Raw genomic sequence first — 21,783 nt, forward strand, 5'->3', positions numbered from 1 at the left:
TTTTAAGAAAACACCATTCAAAGACGGCCGTCACTCCTCTGGGTTGCAGTAACGCAGTGTCAACACCAGGAGGCAGTGACACTTTTTTAATAGATTTTGACGTCATCCGTACACTGCACAGCGGCGTGTTGACGTATCTGATCAGGTCCGCGATGTAAACATTGACTTTTCATTGATATACTGTGGATTAGCTAACAGGTAAGCGTCACCTGTTTACGCGTGTTTAAATCAGATCGACAACGTGTAAGTCCTTCCGTTTTATTCCCGGGTAACGGATAAATTCATATACACACGGTGGTTATTTACATTAGAGCAAACTGTACATTGCCAGCATAGCGAGTCCCGGCCAGCTAGCCAGCCGGCTAGCAGAGTAAACAGTTAACACCAAATCTATCGGACACCTCACGGTTTCATTTCCTACCAGGATGTCACGTACACATCAAACGAGTTTAACAAGCATGTCTGACATTAAGTGAATATTTAAGATATATCAATTAGCAATAAAACAGTTGCTAAACTAATTCAGTAAACTTATTTGGTTTCGCTGCTAGAGAAGTATGCTAGTAACTTATATAAAAATCACGTGACAAACACATGACTGATTTTACTTTTAATTTTTTAATTTTGAAGCAAAATAGTTTAACAGACAGGGTAATATCAGACATCAACAGCATATTTTTTTTTACTTTAAAGCCTGGACCTGCTTGGGGAGAATCTCATGTTGCTGTCGCCATGGCTTCAACTTCCGGCTTTGCTCCACCAAAACTGGCGGACTTCATCCTCACAGAGCGGCTGGGCAGTGGCACCTATGCCACAGTCTACAAAGCCTACAGGAAGGTGAGGAAGGGGACACAACACCTGTCCATGTCCTAAACTTGCTCCAACTTTCATGTTTCTTCTCGGATGCATGTGCATTTCCATACTTAATAAAATATGACATTTCTATGAATGTGGCTGTTATTGAGTGTGATTTAACATTACATCTCAGACCTGCTTTTGTGGTTTAATGTGAAAGTTTAGTAATTGCCTGCCATGTTACAGGAGAACAGTCGAGAGGTGGTAGCAGTGAAAGTAATTCGGAAGAAGACGCTAAACAAGGCTGCTACAGAAAACTTGCTCACAGAGATTGAAATCCTGAAGACTGTGCGCCATCCTCATATAGTCCAGCTGAAAGACTTTCAGGTAGGCCCACCAATAGAGTGTAGTACAGTACAGTGTCTAATGAAACCATACCCTGTGACAGCATGCTTACATTTAGATGGTTTAGAGATCTGTTTTATCGTACCACAACCAGCAACCCTGATTTTATTTTCTCGCTCTTTTTCTAAACTATTCTCTTTTGTCAGTGGGATGCTGAGAACATTTATCTGATCATGGAATGGTGTTCTGGTGGGGATCTCTCTCGTTTCATTCGGAGCCGCAGGATTTTACCTGAAAAGGTGGCCCGGCGATTCCTCCAGCAGATGGGTTAGTCACTACCCAGTTCAGTTTGCAAATACGTGTTCTTGTTTACATTGGTTTCATTTAAATCAATCAACAGATCATCATTGATTCCAGGATTAAAGCTTTTTATGTACATTTTATATACTGATAATTATGACATGTTTTGTATATGACATTTTGCATGTATATGAAAATTTTGTCATGGTAGAAACTCCATTCACATTTTGTATTTGAGGTCATGTTCTACTTAATGCTCAGACTAGTATGATTATTAGCAGTGGGTGTAATCTCATTGCGTTACTCTATGTGTGTGTCCACACAAACAGCCTGCGCCCTCCAGTTTCTTCATGACAGAAATATCTCACATCTGGACTTGAAACCCCAGAACATTCTGCTCAGTGGCTCTGTCCTCAAGCTAGCAGGTGATCTCATGCCCACTCACACAGTCAGCTCAAAGAAACACATGTTGACTTGCATGAAATAACATTAACAGCGTGCCAGGCGCACGAAGGTCTGAGTCATTGTCGTGTTATTGTGCTGTTATGTTCTCGAAGCTATTTTGTTTTGTATTACACAGGCCACCTTTACCTTTTTCATGTTGTTTGGCTTCATATCATATGTGTTCAAACTGTGTTTTAATGTACAGCTTCAAACAACATATTTCTGTACATTTTATTTTGTTTTTTTTTTTATCATTTCTCAGACTTTGGTTTCGCGCAGTACATGTCCCCGTGGGATGAGCAGAGTGTCCTGAGAGGTTCTCCTCTATACATGGCACCTGAGATGGTGTGCCGACGCCAGTATGACTCCAGAGTGGATCTCTGGTCAGTAGGAGTCATCCTCTTTGGTGAGTCCTGTGCGTTCATCTTTACATGTCTGTTTAATGTGCCTTAAACACAATAAACACCCTGATTTAGATAATCTGTAACACATGTAGTGTCCTGTGCAGTTTACAATGAGTCCAGTTTAATAATAATCTTTACATAAGCACTATCAGTTGACTGGAGATGCTCGCTCAGTAGGTCACAGGAATAACTGTTTCATGAAAGGGCAGGAAGGGGTGTAAGCAGCTCACTCCCAGTCATAGTCATGTCTTCAATATACATATTGTACAAGGGATTTTGCAAAGATTAGATCATTTATTTTAACCTATATGCGCTGTAGTCACCGCAGATCATAATCATTTTTATTGGTCTAATCAGCATTGTTTGTGTGCACATAGAGGCACTGTTTGGACGAGCACCTTTCGCATCAAAATCATATGCTGAACTGGAGGAGAAGATACGAAGTAACCAACCTATAGAGGTAAGTGACTCATACATGAGTTTATTTATTAGTGAAACCTCTGGGCTGAGATAGTCGCCATATTTGTAGAAGATGTGATACATGCAGTAGTTTGGTACATGCACATATGCAAATCTATTGTCCAGTATAAATAGTAAAGTATATCTATATCTAATGGACATTGCAAGATAACAGTATGCCAAAGCCTAAATACAAGTAAATATTTAATTCCTTGACACTAACACCGTACTAGGGTGCATGTATCAGGGTGAAAATGTATTTATATATATTTATACTTTTATATGTTTAAGTATGTCCTACACCCTCTCCATAATACTAAATTTGAGGGTGCACATTATAATGTGGTTGTAGATTTTAGCTTCCTGTATTGAACCACTAGGTGGCATACTGTCCCCTTAAGGAGAACAGGCAATTAGGAAACATTGGAGAAACAAACAGGTCTAAAATTTATTTTAAAGTTTGCAAATATACATTGGTTAAAAAAAACAGCACATATTAAGTCATTAGTTTGTAATGATACTGTAGGGAATATTTCAACAGACTATTTAAATACACTTAACAAGACTAGTATATAACAATTAAATTATGGGTCTGTAACCGCTAATTAAAATTGTGCATCAGCCTCGTCCGTGTTAATTACCATTGGACCAATTAAAGCCACAAGTACAGTACTTACATAAACGATGTGAGGCTTTCAAAACACTTGAGTTCTCGTGTCAGAGATTAGGCTCTGTCTTGATGGATCGCATTAGCACATGGACCATTGTCCAGGGATTTACATAGACCATTTAAAGGTCATCTTTTGACTGAAAGTAGTGATGTGGGACTAGAGTGTCTGTGACAACAATGTGCTGTCCTTTCCCCTTGGATTGTCCTGTGGATTGGCTGAAACATAATAAGGTTATGTTTTGTGCATCAGCTCCCTCCTGGGGCCAGAGTATCCAAGGACTGCAGAGACCTTCTGTTGCGGTTGCTGGAGAGAAATCCAGATGCCCGGATCACCTTCGCGGAGTTCTTCACCCATCCATTTGTGGATTTGGAGCACATGCCAAGTGCAGAGAGTATAGTGAAAGCGGTAAGTGGACAAGAATTCTCTGGAGACCCATAACATATGTGCGATTGACTGAGCAAATGTACACATGTGTTAGTAGGTTTGGCCCATATGTGTCTTCACGCATGACTCCGCATGTGCGGATAAGCAGTGGAGAGTTTCAGTGGTTCACCTTCAGCAATGCCACTTTCTGTTTCCTCTTTTTTTAGAAGGAGCTGGTCCTGCAGGCTGTTCAGAAGGACCAGGAGGGGGAGAGGGCCGCCGCTCTCTCTTTTTACTGCAGTGCCCTTGAACATTTTGTCCCTGCTATTCACTGTAAGAGCAACATCCACTCTCATATCATGTTTGTGGCTTAAGCCCCCCAACAATGCGTCGCCCCTGTTCCGGGACAATGAACTGGCAAAGAAAACCAATTAAATGTTAAATGTTAAAACAGAAAATATTTTGTGTCCACCCTCCTCAGATGAGACGGACCGGCAACGTAAAGAGGCTCTCAGGCAGAAGGTAGGCCTTTAGACACCGTATATGCTCCAGTGACTCGGAATGATATCGTCCTTATGGAGCATATGGTTTGGTTGATCTAATTAAGTTGAGTAAACGTAAGAATTCCCACAGGTCAGCCAGTACGTGTCCAGAGCTGAGGAACTGAAAGCCTTGGTAGCGTCAGACAACAGGCTGAGCTTTGAGGAGGCCCGAACTTCCAGGGATGTCCTCCGAGGTAAAGAGCGCGGGGCAGAGGGAGCAGAGGCAGGGCCACCATTATTATTATTATTATCATCTAAACGTGCTTGATCCACCTAAATGAGTATCAGACGGATGACTTGCCAGAAAGAGAACTGCATATTACATGTTCCATTAGGACGTATAGACAGGTTGAACTCAAAGTAACGTTTCCTGCTTTTCTAACAGAGTCCCTCCATTTATCCGATTTATCCCAGACCACACATGCTTTTGGACAACAACCTGAACATACTTGAATTGACCCTAAGTTGGATGGGTCCAGTAAAGCGGGGGGAATTGAGGCCCTGAATACAAATACTGATATTCTACTTCGACAAGAACATCCGCATAACATCTGCCATCATTGCACCAAGGTCTTTTGTTTTTGTGCATTTTTTAGCCAGCAACTAAGCCAATAACAGCATTTGAACAACAGTCCCCCTAAAGGGGATTGAGGGACCGAGTGGGCCTGCATATTACTGCATATTACATGTTCCATTAGGACGTATGGACAGGTTTAACTCAAAGTAACGTTTCCTGCTTTCCTTCCCTTGCAGAAATGTCTCACAACGCGCCACGCCTGGCGGCTGCTTTGGAGATGGCCTCTATTGCCATTGCTAAGGTAAGATGTGTTTTATTACTGAATGATGGGACCGCTGTAGAGACAAAAGTAGGGCAAAGTAGAAATAACAGCGCAGAAAAATACTAACCACCGACTACAAAACAAGCCCCGTTTTATTCATAGCTTTCCAAACCGCACGTTTTAAGATCTGGTGAAGTTGTTTCAAGAATCAGCAAGAATAAGTAAATACATTTCTTGGTCCTGACTGATTCAGTTGAATCGTGGTCTTTGTGATGTGACGTAGAGCGTTGTTGTCTCGCTTTTCAACCTTCCCGTGTAGGAGGAAAGCGGAGCAGATGATCACGAGGCTCTGGATGCCTACCAGCAGTGTTTAGGAGAATTACTGTTGGCACTAGCAGGTAAACAAGTAGCTTTTTTTTTTTTTTTAACGTATAACAAGGCTTTATGCAAATAATTAGTCCTTACGGTTGTTGGCAACTGCGGTGCTCAAGGCTGATCATGGTGTCGTTGAGCAAGAGGGAACAGTTCAAGGGCAGCTTGTTGTAATTTGGTGAATGTGGGCAAAGTTTAAACCATCTCGTAGTCCCAAAACAGATAATCCTTCTATTTAATTTAACTGCAGCAGCTGTGTGTTTGCACGCATTTGTTGTCCGATGAGAAGACTGTAGCAGAAATCCAGCCACAGGTGAGAGCAAAGCCCAGAGTAAGGAGAACGATCGTGAGATGAGAAAAGTGAAACGTAAAAACAACACTCGCAGGAACATAAAGTTAAAGAGGTATTTTAAAAGACACTTAACTGTAAACGGAGACTCTTGAGTATTCGGAGGCAATTTGAGAGAGAGCTGGATGTAAACAAAGAGCGACTGAGAGTGAAAGACAAGCCGAGAGAGACGGAGACGAGAAGACAGCGAAGCGATAGACTTGGAGAGAGACGGGAACACTTAATAAGTGGCAGACCGACAAACAGACAGAGCAGTAACAGAAGAGACTCCGCTGCTTCTCTCTGTGGCCTGGCGTCCATTAGACCGGCTTCATGAGCTCATCTGAAAGATCAGCCTAATGGAAGAGGTGGGATAGAGTGATCCAGATGTGGCTTTGAGCTGGGATGAGACCCAGTGCCAGCGCCCTGTGTGTGGTACGAGCCTTGCCATCTGCTTCCCATTCAGACAGCACACTTCATTTGTTTGTGTTATTACACACTGGAAACAAATAAAAACTATTATCTCTCTAAGAGACCAGAGCTCCGTTCGTTCAGTGCGATTCAGGCTTTCTTTTTGACTCGAGGTAAATGATCGTAGATTGAATTAGAGAAGGTGGTGATGAATTGAAGAGACGTTTAAGGTGGACGTTAACGAGGGCCTCGTGGATCCCGTCGGTAGATCTCTCCAGTGTCTGGGAGCCTCGTTGTGTGGCACAGCAGATACCACCAGGGGGATTGTTTGGAGAAAACATTGGTTCTTTGTTTGGCCAAGAGCTCTTTGTTGCGCAGCTTCCCAACATGCCTAACCACCGCAGAGCCTCCTCCTCTCTCCACTTTCTGTCACTCTGCCCTTGAGAATGACTGACTGTGGAAAACACTGGCCTACATTACAACCGTTTCCACTCTTGAGCCCCCAGTCTGCTCGCTAGCACAAAATGCAATCTGGTAGTTGACCTCTTCTTCAACAAACAATGTGGTTAAGCAGTGGACTCCTCTCCCTCCTTTGCTACCCTCATTTTTCTTGTGTGTTTTTTTTTTTTCTCCCCCCTCTCTCGGTGAGCCAGCTGAGCCGCAGGGCCGCAGGAGAGAGCTGCTCCATGGCGAGGTGAGTGGGTGAGGAAGGGTTTCTGGTCGACTGCTCACAGTAGTACCCACTGCACCTCAACTCAAACAACTGACCACCTTCCTCAACGGACGCTCCATGAGCTTTTTTTTTTTTTTTCAGAAAAGAAGGTTAAATCACATAATTCATCATCTACAGTACATACACATCGACCACTGTCCGCTTTATAATTGGATATTTTTATGTTGGCGATCAATCACATGACCTCCTGTATGGGAGCTGTAGTTCCCTTCAGCTCTCAAGTTTTATAACGTAGTTCAGCAAATTATTTTGGTTTTACACTTTTGAACCCATTTGGTTCTGCCTTACCGCTTTAATCATGGATGCCTCAGTCACAATAAACTGTTAGTTTTCAACCCAGTAGCTCTACAAACACAACACTACAACCCAACGCCAGTCAGCTGAGAGACAAGCTAGCGACTCGCCATTTGAAGACCATGTGCTCTCAGAAACAAACAAAAAGTTTTGATACAAGGGGAAACAGCGGCCATAAATATGAGCCCTAATGGGCGGTTACGCTGCTGCTTATCTTACAGGTTTGCCATATCGTACGAAAAATAAACTAAATGGAAGCAAATAACAAAACTCAAAAAGTAAAGAAACTTCGACAAGCACTAACAGAGTCCCTCCATTTATCCGATTTATCCCAGACCACACATGCTTTTGGACAACAACCTGAACATACTTGAATTGACCCTGAGTTGGATGGGTCCAGTAAAGCGGAGGAATTGAGGCCCTGAATACAAATACTGATATTCTACTTCGACAAGAAGATACGCATAACATCTGTCATCATTGCACCAAGGTCTTTTGTTTTTGTGCATTTTTTAGCCAGCGACTAAGCCAATAACAGACAACAGCATTTGAACAACAGTCCCCCAAAAGGGGATTGAGGGACCGAGTGGGCCTCATAGACCTCCCTATTTGAAGTTTTATGGGTACTTGTCTTAAGTAAACTCAGATGCGGCTGTAATAATCTAATGCAGCATTCGGTGGGGGGGGGGGGTTAGGGGGTTAGATTGAAAGCATGTGTGTATGTGAGAAGGGCCAACACATGCTACCATGGCTGGCCTCCATGTGCGTTCGCAACTACTGTAGAGTGCACTTTCCCCTTCCAAAGCTGAAATCCACTATCCCGGCCTCTCGCGTGCGTGTGCCGTTGTTGAGATCCAGTCTTTATGATGACATAGTGTCTGTCTCAGTGTCCCCCGAAAACTGCTCACCCTCGTAGATTTCTTCCACATTTATTGTACTTTGTGATTAAAGGGATTGTGATTAAAGTTCTGTGGCCACATAAAATTTGGGGGCAGAGCTGGATGCTAAAAAGCTGTGGTCAAAAAGATTATTTACTGATGCAGATTGGGGTCTTAAAGGGACATTATGGAAATCATCAGTTTGTTTTTCCATTATTATGACCGTCAGATGTTGTTGGCGTAATTCCCAAGAGTGCTTACTTGATATTGTGACATAGTGGTTATAGAACGTGGTATTGGGGATATCCAAGAGCCTTCATGATCACCAGAGGACTGATTACCACAGTAAAGAGGCCCTCACGCTTGTGATGACAGCAGTTACTACTTGCACATGTGTACCATATGAAATGTTTTCAGAAAATAAAAAAAAGGAGATCGTCATGATTAGTTTGATGTGATTATGACAGGGAGTTTTTGTCCCCGCACGTCTCATCGTATTTGGGCGTCTTGTTGCACGAAGGAGCCACAGTTACATCGTAAACAAGCACGGCTCCAAAACTAGAGACTGGGTCACAGCAGCCGTGACACCTCCGCATCCCGGCCCCGCGCCTGTCACGCTAACAAAAGACTAACATGTAAACACTTGCTAAAGCATAGGTCTTCAACAGGCGCTCCGCGACCCCTACTGGGTTTGTGGAGTTATTGCAGGGGGAGGTGGCAAAATCTTTGGTTGATTGGACATTTTTCCCCACAATTTTCCCTCACAAATTTAAAGTTCTTTCATTACACATTAAATTAAATACAACTAATTTTCTAAAGGGATAAATGGAGGCAGAAGACGTTATCTTTCAGTCAGCACTCATTCAGCGATACAGAAGCTGTCTCAACAGCATTGTTTTACACAGAGCGTCACACTAGGCGAGACCTGTCAATCTAAGCCTCCGTGTACCCCGCCCCTATCACTGTTGAGCCAATCGTGAGGCTGCATATTACACGCTGACTCTGTCAGGTTCAGTCCCCAGAAATCCCAGAAGCAGCACTCTGCAATATTAGCAGAAGAGAAGCTAACAGTGCATGATATATATAGGTATGTTTATGTTTACGGCAGTTTCATGGCCACTCTGCTGTTGCACATGTTTGAATTAAAAAAAAAAAGAATATTTGAACCTGTGTATTATCTGAATAGCTTAATATTGAATGCAAATTAATAATAATGTATATTTATAAGCGCTAGGCTGAGTTTCATATAGAACACATATAGTAGGTAGGGGGTCCCTACTTAATCTTTCCATCAGTGTGGGGGTCCTTGGCCTGAAAAACCTTGAGTAACCTAAAGTATACAAAACTACCTATGGGCATCTACATTTTGCCATAATGACACAAACACACATGCATAAGGTCCAACATTTGCTACTTAATGCTTAAAACTACAAAGTACAGCCGATGGTAATATCAGGATAAAACTAGACTAGACTCGAATTTAAATGTTGGCTTGGTGGTGGTACTGATGAAAAGTAAAGGACCTGCCAACCAACATTACTTCTCATCAGTAAGAGCCATATTCCCAATGGAAGACAAAGAAAAACAAACACTTGTAACCACTTGTAATCTGTAACAACATTTATTGCCGTTTCATGTCTCTCACCAGATTAAAAGCCTCATGGCCAGAGCTGAATACCTCAAAAAACATATCAAGGTAAGCATGCAGTCCAAACTCAGACTGTATGAAAAGATTATCACTCATTTTAGTAAGTTGTTGGCTCTTAAAGCGCTGATGATGATTTTAAATCCAAACGTGAATTCATTTTTCAGATGCAGGAGAACCAGAGGGACGTGTCTATGGATCGAGAACCTCTCGCAGACTCGGTCAGAAGCAGTAAGTTCCCCCCGCTGTGTTGCGTTAACCGTTCCTTCGGCCACGAGAATGTGGTTTTTATAAGCTTGCACTTTTACTGATAAGTATCTGCGCGGAGGGTTGGTAAGAGAAGGCGGTGGGGGGAGGAAGCGAGGAATGTGCACCTAAAGTTGCAATGAAATGTCCTTTCATTGAAGGTTTTTCCACTAGTAAAATATGAGCCATTCTCTTGCTGTGCTGGCCACCCTGCAGGACTGTCTGGCTCTTTGATTTGGTTTCAGTGCAGCCTTGAGCAGCTCTGTCCTCTTGTAAAGGCTACTATGTGAAAGTCGGACTTGGTGCAAGAAGTATTACCATCTCACACACCGGAGTAACAACAGACATAGACTTTACTCCTTTCTCATGACGTCCATATATTTTAAAAGACAAAGCGTGGAGTACATAACAAACCCGAACCGTGTAGACAGCAGTAATGTAAAGGTAAGTTTTAATATACTTGAATTTCTCCAGTGGTAACCTACATCAACAAATGCTAATTCCCAGTATTTTCTGGGCTTAGCTCCTAGATGGATAGTGGATACCTAAAGCCTAGACAATATCCTGTTCTCAGTAAGAAATTCCTGGGGAATTATGAATAAAAAAAATAAAATGAAAAAATACGGATGAGGACGGGCACCAAGGACTCTAGAGGCTGCTCAAGTTTCACGAAGTATGTGGCTTCTTTTTCTGCGGCTGTTATTTTAATAAAAACCACGCCACAGTCAGCCGTACTAGCTGGCGCTGGTCCAACAGCAGCTGTAGTAAAGGGCTGCAGCGACGCCCAAGTCTGTCTGGTGACCTTAGACTACACCAGTACAAGCAGCAGAGAGCGAGTTTTGCTGAGAACCATCACGCTGTAACCCCCCCGGACAATTTACATTTCAGACATTGAGCCGCGGGGCTGTGTTTTGGTAGCCCATTTACAATGCCTCCCCCTTCTGAAAGCACTAAACCCTTACAGACTGAAATTGACATCACATGCAAGATCGGCTTAAAGGCGTAACAGGACTCGGCTCACATTTCTATGCACAGGTATTCCTATGGCTCATAACACTTTAGGTTAATGAAATGTGTGCTGTTTGTGTTGGAAATGTCTAGTTTTTGTAGACGCAAGTGGAAAATGAGGACTAGCTCTGCCTTCAGGGTCAGAATTGCTGATGCTACATATACACTCACTGGCCACTTTATTAGGTACACCTGTTCAATTGCTTGTTAACACAAATTACCAATTAGATAAATCCCATGGATGCAATGCAATGCAGTTGAGTGCATTTAGGCATGTAGAGGTGATCAAGACAACTTGCTGAAGTTCAAACCGAGCATCAGAATGGGGAAGAAAGGGGATTTGAGTGACTTTGATGGTTGTTGGTGCCAGATGGGCTGGTCTGAGTATTTCAGAAACTGCTGATCTACTGGGATTTTCAGGCACAACCATCTCTAGTGTTTACAGAGAATGGACTGAAAAAGAGAAAATATCCAGTGAGTGGTAGTTGTGTGGATGAATAAGCCTTGTTGATGTGAGAGGTCAGAGGAGAATGGGCAGACTGGTTGGAGATGATAGAAAGGCAACAGGAACTCAAATAACCACTCGTTACAACCAAGGAATGCAGAATAGAATCTCTGAACGCACAAACACGTCGAACCATGAAAAAGATGGGCCACAGCAGCAGAAGATCAAACCGCATGCCACTCCTGTCAGCTAAGCACATGAAACTGAGACTACAGTTCACACAGGCTCACCAACACTGGACAATAGAAGATCGGAAAAACATTACCTGGTCTGACGAGTCTCGATTTCTATTGTGACATTTGGATGGCAGGGTCAGAATTTGGCGTAAACAATATGAAAGCATGGCTCCATCCTGCCTTGTATCAAAGGTTCAGGCTGGTGGTGGTGTAATGGTGTGGGGGATATTTTCTTGGCACACTTTGGGCCCCTTAGTCCAAACTGAGCATGGTTTAAATGCCACAGCCTACCTGAGTATTGTTGCTGACCATGTCCATCCCTTTATGACAACAGTGTACCATCTTCTGACGGGTACTTCCAGCAGTACAATGCACCATGTCACAAAGCTCATATCATTTTAAACTGGTTTCTTAAACATGACAATGAGTTCACTGTAATCCAGTGGCCTCCACAGTCACCAGATCTCAATCCAATAGAGCACCTTTGGGATGTGGTGGAACGGGAGATTTGCGTCATAGATGTGCAGCTGACAAATCTGCAGCAAGTGTGTGATGCTATCATGTCAATATGGACCTAAATCTCAGAGGAAAGTTTCCAGCACCTTGTTGAAAGTATGTCACGAAGAATTAAGACAATTCTGAAGGCAAAAGGGGGTCCAACCTTTTATTAGCAAGGTGTATCTAATAAAGTGGCCTGTGAGTGTATATTATATCTTATAGGAAGCTCCAATAATTCTGATGCATATTGTGGCAATCAACACAAAACATTACAAACATGTCCCAGTAGGATGGAGGTTTGTATTTGCTAAAGCCATGGGTCCGAAGCAAATTAAAGGAGGGCGTTAAATGTTATGGGAGGGGTGCAGAACACTTTCTGCTTTGAGGTTGTGAAATTATCATAATGAAACATTTACTAGGTCATTTAAGAAGATACTTTGGTTTTCACAAAAAGCTCAGAGGCTACTTAGTAGACCACACCTCTTTGCCTTCTCAACCTCAACCCACAGCCAGAGCTCTATTTTATTAATGAAACAACATGGTCAGGCCATCGTCACCAGCCACACATACGTCCTTGAAGTCATATTTAAATGACAGCATTAAGTTAGCGTTAGTGTTTTCATGTGGTGCAATGAGAAATAGAGGAAGTGAAGAGCTGACGCAGACAGAACGCAGAGAACGCAAATATACAGTGGAGGACAATGTAAATCAGCATGTGTGTATACAGTGTACAAATGAAGGCTAGACATTTATAAATTGCAGGCATTTAACAATGTTGAAAACACTGAGTCCAACAATTTGTGCTCCTTTAATCATCTAGTTGAAATGAATTGGACATCAAAGTTTCCTAAACACATCTGGTAATCATTAGCATGAACCATCCATCCTTGTGGAGGACAGACGCGGTTGCCATAGAGATTAATTGTTTAGGATATAGTAGAAAATTGATGAACAAGTGGAACTTAACACATTGGTCACTTCTTTCGTTTTTCAGCCTGCTGTTTGCAGTGAGCGATACGGCCGCCGCGAGAAGACTGGGACTTCCCGCAGGCCGTGTGTCGGTGTTCGGGTCGGACACTGAGCCTTCAGCTGATCAGGTTTCTGCCTGGGCCAAATCAAACCACATCCCAACCAACTGAGTACACTGTCTGGGTGGGATATCACAGCTGCCAGCCAAACGTGGTCAGTGTTTTGGCTGCTGGCTGGAAAGTTTTTCTACCAGAAGATTTGGCAGGTTGTTTGTTATTTTTGGGGGGATTTTTTTTTTTCTTTTACTGGTAAAATACTGAAAGTAGCTCTTGAATTTGCACACTGGCGAATGTGAAAGTTCCCTGTTCTTTACACTGTGTCGCTGCACTGCTTAGCCTCAACCCCCTCCTCCCAACACGTCATTGATATGTTAATGCTGGACAGCTTGTATGACAATACCGCACTGTCATGGTAAATGAGTTAAACCGAGACCGTGGCACTTTTAGTTCGGCTCAGAACATTCGCGGGTTTCCAGTGCGCCTGAAAAAAGGAAAAACAGACTGATCAACTGTAAATACAATCAATTGGGAGCTGTGACGTGAACAAGTATTGCAGCTGTTTTGAACTGTAGTTTAAAGTATATTATATAGAGGTTTGTGAAAACATGCATGTAGTCTCCCCCCTCCTTCTCCACTGCCTTTACTGTGGGTCAACCACAAGCTCACCATGCTCTCTCCACTGATGGAGCCCTCTCCACCACTATGAGGGGAAAACTGGAGAGGTGCGGCCTCTGCCTTATTTACTCTAGCCTCGCATTTTCGTAGGTTTGGCAGTGGCCGGGTATTTGAGGGATACAGTGAGTTGTGGTGCTCAGCAAAGTCTTCACAACTAGGCCTCTGTGAAACGGTGAAAAGCCTGAAGAGTTGGTGGTGAGCCGATAATCCTCACTGTTGTAGGTCTTCACAGGCTGTTTTCATTTCAGACTGGTAAAGTGTTTGAATATTTCAAAAGGGAGCTTTACTTTGTGGGTATAACCTTAAGGCAACTGTAGGAAAATACCTGAAACAGGAGCGAAAGGAGCGAAGCATTATACGTCTGCTGGCAAGATTTCCACACTGCTGTTTTGTTTCTTTTTTTTATTTTTTTTTTATTTGACTGTTTATACAGCTGTACATTTTATAATGTATTTATTAAAAGGGCAAAATAGTCTGGAAATAAAATTGCAATATCTTAAAACTGTGCATGTCGACATGTTCCTCAAAGCTTTCGCTCGCAGCTAAAGGTGAGATCTCATGTCTCTGCGTCCGCGGAAAGGTCCCTCTGTGCGAGCTACGCTTCCGGTCCTTCGCCACCGTCATCCTGTGGAAGGATGCTGCGAAGAAACGGCTGGCTCACGTCCATCGGGGGAGGAGAGAGGAAGGCAGGCAGGGGAAAGTAAGGACATTTGATAATTACACGATTCATATGGAAGTCTGGGAAGTAGGGAAAATCAAACACGCTGGCAACACACAAAGACTTATTTTCTCTGCAACACGGATAGAAAACTGTCTCAGAAGGTCAAACGCGGATCAGCGTTGGACTGGCAACATAAGAACAGGGACATAAAATATAAATAAGGTATAAGAATTTGACTAAATGGGGTTTAAATCGGGACATGGTCTAATGGTTTCTAATGAAAGACTGGACACTAAAATGTAGGATATTTTGGCCATTGTGTCATCAGAGAATGGACATTGGTCTTCTGAAGGCGTCCCGTGGTGTCTGTATGTTGTTAGTGGACGCCTTTGGGTGCTGTGGGGATCAGGCTTGCTCCAGTTCATCCCACAGATTCTTGATCAGTTTGAGATTTAGTATATTAAGCTGTTTTTTTTTTTTTTGGTTTGCGTGTGTCATCCCCAGCATCCTGCCATCAAGGAGCAGTGATTGCTCTGGGATGTGTCGTGTCTGGTCGAGGTGGGTGGTACGTGTCCAAACATTTCCCAGCAGAACATTGTCACAAGATGGTTGATGTTATTTACTTCTCCTGTCAGTGGTTTTAATGTTGTGGCTGATCGGTCTAAGCCTTTCTTGTGTAAATCCTGCAACTGGATGTATTAAATCACCAGAAGACAACTTTTAGAAATCTCTGACGAGGTCCTGGAGAAAAAAAAAAAAAAAAATTTACCGAATGTATTTTCTCTTAAAAGCAGTGAAACACAAAGTGCAGATGTAGTTGGTCTAGGTTTAACAAGTGGTTTCAGGACTCTTGAGTAATGTTTGTTTTCTGCCCTACTGTCGCGTTAATCACATTCACCCGGCATGCCAGGTGTAAATCACTCCCAGGCTCCCGGCAGCACGGCCCTGGCTCCTTATGCAACAGAATGGAGAAACCATCAGGTGATGCGTTTGTGGTTGTGCTGTGGAGCGGGCTCTAATTGGCTATCGGTGCCTGTGGTGTTGGCTTGGCTTCCTTGCTTTAATCATTGCATGAGCTGGTTGCTGCCAGGAAAACTTTAGATGCAATTTTGACCCTTGTGCTCGCTTTGTTGCTTGTTTCTGGGAACGCTGCCAGTTTAAATTGCCCCCGACTCCCCCACCACCCCCCAAAAAAAAGTAGCGTGTTGAAAATCCTTACAGTAATGCAACCCAGAGAGGCAGAATCTGACATGGAAAACTTTACCCACTGCCCCATCCTCCTCCGCACCACCCACACTGTTGTCCTAAACCACAACCTACGACACTGTAGCTTTGATTGGCCTCCATTTTGCTGCAGCTCCAGCAGCAACTCCTGACTCTCTCTTTCTCTCTGCTGAGACTGTTAATGGAACAGCAGGCGAGTCGTATTGGCACCGGCGTCTCCCATAAAGACGGGGTCTATATGTCCTGGACCCGGAGGAGCCGGGTGCCCTTGACTCCAGGTTGCCCCCGCGCAGAGAGCAGGTCAGCCATTCACCGTGGCTTGATGGCTATCATGAATGGAACATTGTACCTATGAAAGACAAGAGCCTTCCCTAAATCCCCGGGTCACTCTCACTCGGGAGATGTGAAGTGAAGGAGTGTGGGTCCGGGGAGGCGGGGCGGATTTGTTTCAAAGAAATGTTGAATGCAGATAATTTAGAAAATGGGCTCCAGCACAGTGCTGCCTCTGTAACCCCCTCCACACACTCAACTCCCCAAGGCTACTCTGCTCGTGTTTGTTTTGATTTTGCTCCCAGAACTGGAGCTGGGGACTGGGTGGGGAGGGGGTTTAAAGGGGGCCGGGTGGTTGTTTTGGAGGACTTTGAGATGCATGGCAATGGTTAAGACAGCCTGGACCGAAGACAGTTTAACTAAACTGGGGAGGGGAGTCACACCGTGCACGCTTCCCTGTAGGTAACGGGGAGATACGTTTTATGATATTAGGCAGTTGGAAGTGCTCGAGGATTCCTGAGGTTTACAGAAAGAACAGGAGTAGCTGTGTAGAGATTTTCCACCTGTTTAACAACTTGTAACTGATCCGTGTGTTGATTTTGACACTCAGGTATAGTGTCAAATGTGTTCCTTTTGTCCTTGTCTGTGCACATTTGCAGCTAAGGTAAAAATTTACAGAGCAGATGCGTCGCTGCCACCTAGAAGTGACGCTAAACTACAACTTGTTACTCGGAGCTGAATAAGATTCAAGAGCCCAACGGTTCCTCTCTCTTCAGCGCTTAATTATTCAACATTAACAATGTCTCTGAGTACAGTGAAGGCCAATTTTAAATGTGCGCAGTAACTCCACCTAATAACCGTTAAGCTGTTCCAGCACAGATGCGTTTTGTTCTTTCTCTGCCTTCCTCGAGTCTCGCTGCTTTCACTCTGGCTTGAGCCTAAAATAGACCCGTCGTTTGCCATCCGTCCTCAGTGAGTATGGATTGTGCAAAGACGAGACACTTAAAATTCCTCACCAGGTTTCAATTACACTGACCTAATCCTTCAGATATTAGGGAGTGAAAATAGAGTGTGCCGTGAAGTCACGTGGTTGACTGGAGGATGACTGTTAAACAGTGACTTTTTTTTTGGCGTCTATTTGCTATTTTACGGACGAGGTGTATTCATATAAATATTTTATGCTCATCTGTGACTCTAACACGAAGAAATGTCACTGCACTCAGATGAGGAACATTAAAAAGTAAACTGCATGAAAATGGATTATTGGAATCTAATAACTAACTGGTAATGTGTGAATATGTGCAGCTTTTTCTTAGTGGACACTACTGAATGGGACGTCCCCACGAATATAAGACAGAGACGAGCTTAATTCCACGATAGGTACGTTTGACTCCATTTTGATTCCTGTCTTTGTTGAATAACAGATGAATCACACCATAACACAGCTTTAGACCATTTTATTACAAAACTCACACTTCCACACGCAGGATTCTGTTGGAGGGTGTTTACTGCTATGATCCCACAAGATGAGACAGAAAAACTGATAACTCTAAATCACATCTGGCTACATTCGTGTGTTTATATTAAAGGCATTTAAGTGACATTTTTTTTTTCTTTTTGTTTTACTGCATATGATTGTAAAATATATACACATTCTTCACGATCCAGCTTCATAATTTAACACTTCAACAACACTGTTCAAGACTTCATTTCAAGTGGCAAAGACACACAAACTGGCAGCTTCAGCACACGTGACCAAAACTAACAAACGCATTGTTTCTACTTTCCCTGTTCGCTCAACTGCTTGAGGAGGAAAGACGTGACACACTAAACGGCTAAGCTGAACCTCCTGGACTATGTGTGTGTGTGTGTTTGTGTGTGTGTAGACCTGCAAACAGGTAACTCGAACCCCTCTGCGGCTGCATATTCTGAGATACTCAGCCCGAAAAACACACAAAATATATTTTCTAAAAAGCGGAACCTCGCTATGAACTTGTGAGGATGCCTCTCATAGCCTTGGATTTGTTTGCAAGATATTTAGAAAACACTATAACTTATGCTAAAAGTTCTCTACGAGTAGTCTGATCCACCTCCTGTTGAGTTAGTAACACTTCTAAGCTCCTTCATCCACAACTGTGTGACACGCAGTACGAAGCTAAACCTGTGTTTGACCGTGCATACCACACTGTGTTGTCTTTGTGACACTGCTTTGTTCACTGGATGCTACAGTGTGGTTTTGGCTGGCTTTAGCCGACTTGCTCCGCCAACTTATTCTCAAACGAGACAGCTTGTTGTATCGTGGGTGGCTTACATCGGGGATTGGGCTCGCTCGTACACGGCAAGGCAAAGCAAAGCAGCGTCAGCCTGGATAAACCTCTAGACAGGAGCGGTGCTGTGGACAAACTGCAGGTATGACACGTTGAGTCGTTCACAGCAGCGTGTGGCTGACAGGTTTTCCCAGTGAGTGTTGCAGCAGTGTGAAAGCAGTAATAAAGACAGGGGTCTTTTACAGCCATTAAAGGGGGGCTGGAGGTGGAGAGGAGGAAGAGAAAGGGAGGGGGTCTCAGGAAAAGTTCAATAAAACAATCTCATCTGGGGGAGGGGAACAGGACAGAGCACAGGAAAGAGGCCTCCGTTAATTTAAGTACTTGATCCCACAACCTTGCGTGTCCTCCGACTGTTCCCACAAATATTTGAAGTGTGGTTGCTACAACAATGCAAAGGCCCCTGAAATGGAGAGCAGAGCAAACAGAGGCTGGATGGCTCCAATGTTTGTCCAAGGTCTTAATAAAGCCACACTTCAAGTACCATTGAAACCAAACTAAATAAACACGGGCTGTTTAAAGGCACACACAAAACGGTGGTTCAGTGTAGCGAGCGTGGTTTGGTTCATCTCCCCCGGTCGTCGTCTGAATGTGTTTCTACCGTTTTTTTGAGGTTTTTAGACTTTTTTTTCTTTAAATTACAAAAGAAGGCAGTTGACTGCGAGTACTGCGAAGGCCACGTATGTGGAGATTTGAATCTCAGATGAAAAGGCGCGGTTTTCCTGAGTGATATGTGCACAAAGAATTACCATGCAAACTATACGGCTGTGGAAAGTCTACACAAAACATTACAGTGCTCTCTGTCATTATGCAACTAAAGACGAATTGGCAGAGAGGCACAGAGGTGGAAGAATATCCTCCCTCATCCAGCGGACCTGGGTGCGAGCAAGTAAACGCCCTGCCCAAGACTCTTTGAGCAAGTCACTGCATCCTTGCTAGATCCAGGGTCGATCGTGCACTCATGACACAGTCAACGTTCATGTCACATTGATAAATCCGACAAATGTGACCGCTTTCTCTCAGTATAATATCCATGCTATGGGAAGGAACAAGAGCGCCCTGTAGCTGGATAACCTCTGGGGAGAGGAGGAACTGTCATTGTAAACCACCTCTGTGTCACTTTTAGGGTCATAGTCCTCATCCTCATAGATGATATCGACGTCAGGCTCGTCTGAAATTACACTGTGGTCTCCTATGGAGCAAAGCTTGCTCATGTTCTCCTTGACCACTTCACAGAAAGGCCTCTCCACGCCATCGCAAACACAGCGGTTCAGCAGCATGCCATTCGGGATGAACAGCATCTGCTGAATGGTGGCTTTACACTTGGAGGAGCACTTCCTGCCATTGAACAGCTGCCCGCAATATGACAAGTAGGCAGTGAGGGAGGTGTGGCAGTTGCTGTCTTCTTCGCAGCGTTGCCGGGCCTCCATGCACCCGATGCCTCCGGCGTCGCTCGGGTGTCTGCGGGGGAGGCACGGCTCTATGGCTCGCTTGGCGCTGAGGCACTCCGCGTCCTGTGCGCAGTCGCATGTCTCCAGGTCTGGCCCGCTGCGGGTGTGATTGAGCCGTATCAGCGCGTTGATGCAGTGGCTCGGGCACTGCCTCCTCACCGCTCGGATGTTGCCTTCACACGCCGCCAGGTACTGGCTGTAGGCGAGCTCGCACTCGGGCTCATCGTGGCACCGGAGGAGCGCCTGCCAGCAGATGAGCTGGGCATCTAAAGACACCAGCACCCATGGGAGAAGTGCCAGGGCGCTGCACCAACATTTCATGCTTGGATGGCGTTCTAGTTCGGCGACGTGCACTTTCTCCACCAGAACATTGGGGTCGGGACAATTCAAACTCTTAGTCCTCCGGGCTGAAGTTCGTACAAGTATTCCGCACGCCGCTCTTTTACAAATTGTCAACCGACTTGCACCTTAGTTGAGTTTTCCTCCTCTCGGCGAGCTCCGCATGAGAAGCAGTCAGGGTCTGACTCAGGAAAATCACCACGCATGGCTGCAAAACACGAGAAACAGCCCAGAAACAGTCACTCCGGGAAGCATGTCCATTCAAAAACATGAAACCATACTCCAAAACGCAGTCTCTCTCCGCACCATGCCACCGGTGCAGGTCCGGAGGGGGGGCGCTGAAACGTGCCACGGGGCTATCCAAAGTTAACGCGCACTCTGACCACAGTTATTGTTCGCAACTCAGGTCCTGCACTTGAACTTATCTGTCTCGCCATTGCTAGTTTCGACTCTTAACCGGCGCTGCTACTTTTAACATCCATCCACGCATTCCGAGGTTTGTTTGTTTTTTAGTTGGAAGAGGTTTCTCTCTGTCGAATGTGGTCCCGCTATGTGCGTCTTTGTCCCTCTTCTGGCTGTTACGCTTCACGGTCCGCCGAGCATTTCCCCACAACACCCCTCCTTCTGTCGAAAAAAAGAAAGAAAAGTTCCCCCCATTCTCCCCACCCTTCTCTCATTTACAATCCCGGCCGCCGATTGGTCGTCATTGAGGAGTCAGCCGTGGGACCCATTTCCAGGCCTACAGCAGCACAGCCCTGCGCGGCGCAAATCCTCTCGGTATATGACGAGATAGGCTAGATGGAACTGTTTATAATTTTCCTTGCATGAAACCCAGGATCTGTGTGGTCCCCGTCTTCTTGTAGCAAAACACGAGTGGAGGGGGGGAAGGCAGTGGGGAGCTGGCAAAATGCATTCCTTTGCAAGAAGCTCACATCTGCAACTTCGCTGCTCCTAAAAGAAAGGCAAATCTGTTGCGCCAGAGCGAGGAGAACCTGCGCCATAACTGCCTCATAGCCGAGGCTTTTCACTTAAAAGTTGTCTCTAATTGTCGCCCCGTCCCCCCCACACTCCCTCCCCCCCGCCTTTCATTCTGCAGAGTTTTTAAGCCCCGATTGACAGAGGAGAATGGGAGAGAATAGTATTTTCTGGCCCGTTTCACCCTAATTGTGTCCGTTTGGCCATGCAGTGGCCCAGTGTCTTTCCAGGCTGAAGATTGTTCACGCACTGCAGCCTATCAATAGAGAGGGGTTCAGCATCAATATATTTTACAGCTATTCCCTTTCACACCACACTTGAAAACTACCAATACCTCAGGCTTCCCTGCCATTGAAATGGTAACTAACTAGATTTTTTTTTTTTTTTTTTTTGGTAGCTTCAGGTCTAAGAGGCTGTGCCAGTTTTGCACAAGCTCAACAAAACAGATGGATGCCCAGTCTGAATTCTGTTCAAGACTACAATAGGAGCGATAACTTGGGGGGAACCTGCAGTTCTGTGCAGTTATCTTGTTTGTATTAGACTAAGATAGACTTTATTGATCCACAAGAGAGATTGCTCGTTCAAAGTAGGTCAGCTGCACATAAAAAAAGATATTGCTAGTAAAAAGAATAGGCAAAAA

General features: G+C 44.4%; 2 protein-coding genes across 4 annotated transcripts; one reads left to right on the forward strand and one right to left on the reverse strand.

The window, feature by feature from the left end:
• Positions 1-35: 35 nt before the first annotated feature.
• Positions 36-14,401, forward strand: ulk3 (unc-51 like kinase 3). 3 transcript variants are annotated; one of them, XM_047581731.1, is made up of 17 exons: positions 40-198; positions 694-837; positions 1,042-1,182; positions 1,347-1,467; positions 1,770-1,865; positions 2,147-2,290; positions 2,666-2,748; positions 3,668-3,823; positions 4,009-4,114; positions 4,263-4,303; positions 4,415-4,517; positions 5,077-5,141; positions 5,422-5,500; positions 6,867-6,907; positions 9,767-9,814; positions 9,931-9,994; positions 13,191-14,401. In XM_047581731.1, exons 2-17 carry the CDS (start codon positions 733-735, stop codon positions 13,205-13,207), a joined length of 1,410 nt encoding a protein of 469 aa, XP_047437687.1. In that variant the 5' UTR covers positions 40-198; positions 694-732; the 3' UTR covers positions 13,208-14,401. The 3 variants fall into 3 exon arrangements, with proteins under 3 accessions (XP_047437688.1, XP_047437689.1, XP_047437687.1); XM_047581732.1 differs by lacking the exon at positions 5,422-5,500 and having other exon boundaries at positions 36-198; XM_047581733.1 differs by lacking the exons at positions 6,867-6,907; positions 13,191-14,401 and having other exon boundaries at positions 36-198; positions 9,931-9,982.
• Positions 14,402-17,496: 3,095 nt separating this feature from the next.
• On the reverse strand, positions 17,497-21,134 carry si:ch1073-459b3.2 (growth arrest-specific protein 1). The gene has a single exon (XM_047581548.1). It carries the CDS (start codon positions 20,148-20,150, stop codon positions 19,398-19,400), a length of 753 nt encoding a protein of 250 aa, XP_047437504.1. The 5' UTR covers positions 20,151-21,134; the 3' UTR covers positions 17,497-19,397.
• Between the last annotated feature and the right edge of the window lie 649 nt (positions 21,135-21,783).

Source organism: Mugil cephalus, chromosome 3, assembly GCF_022458985.1.
Source record: "Mugil cephalus isolate CIBA_MC_2020 chromosome 3, CIBA_Mcephalus_1.1, whole genome shotgun sequence".
Classification (NCBI taxonomy): Eukaryota; Metazoa; Chordata; class Actinopteri; order Mugiliformes; family Mugilidae; genus Mugil; species Mugil cephalus.

Excerpts from the sequence above, each read along its gene's own strand:
- ulk3 (XM_047581731.1), top strand. The coding sequence starts at position 733 with ATGGCTTCAACTTCCGGCTTTGCTCCACCAAAACTGGCGGACTTCATC. Across the intron at positions 1,183-1,346 it reads TCCAGCTGAAAGACTTTCAG|TGGGATGCTGAGAACATTTA; the intron begins GTAGGCCCACCA and ends CTCTTTTGTCAG. Across the intron at positions 2,291-2,665 it reads AGTAGGAGTCATCCTCTTTG|AGGCACTGTTTGGACGAGCA; the intron begins GTGAGTCCTGTG and ends GTGTGCACATAG.
- si:ch1073-459b3.2 (XM_047581548.1), bottom strand. The coding sequence starts at position 20,150 with ATGAAATGTTGGTGCAGCGCCCTGGCACTTCTCCCATGGGTGCTGGTG.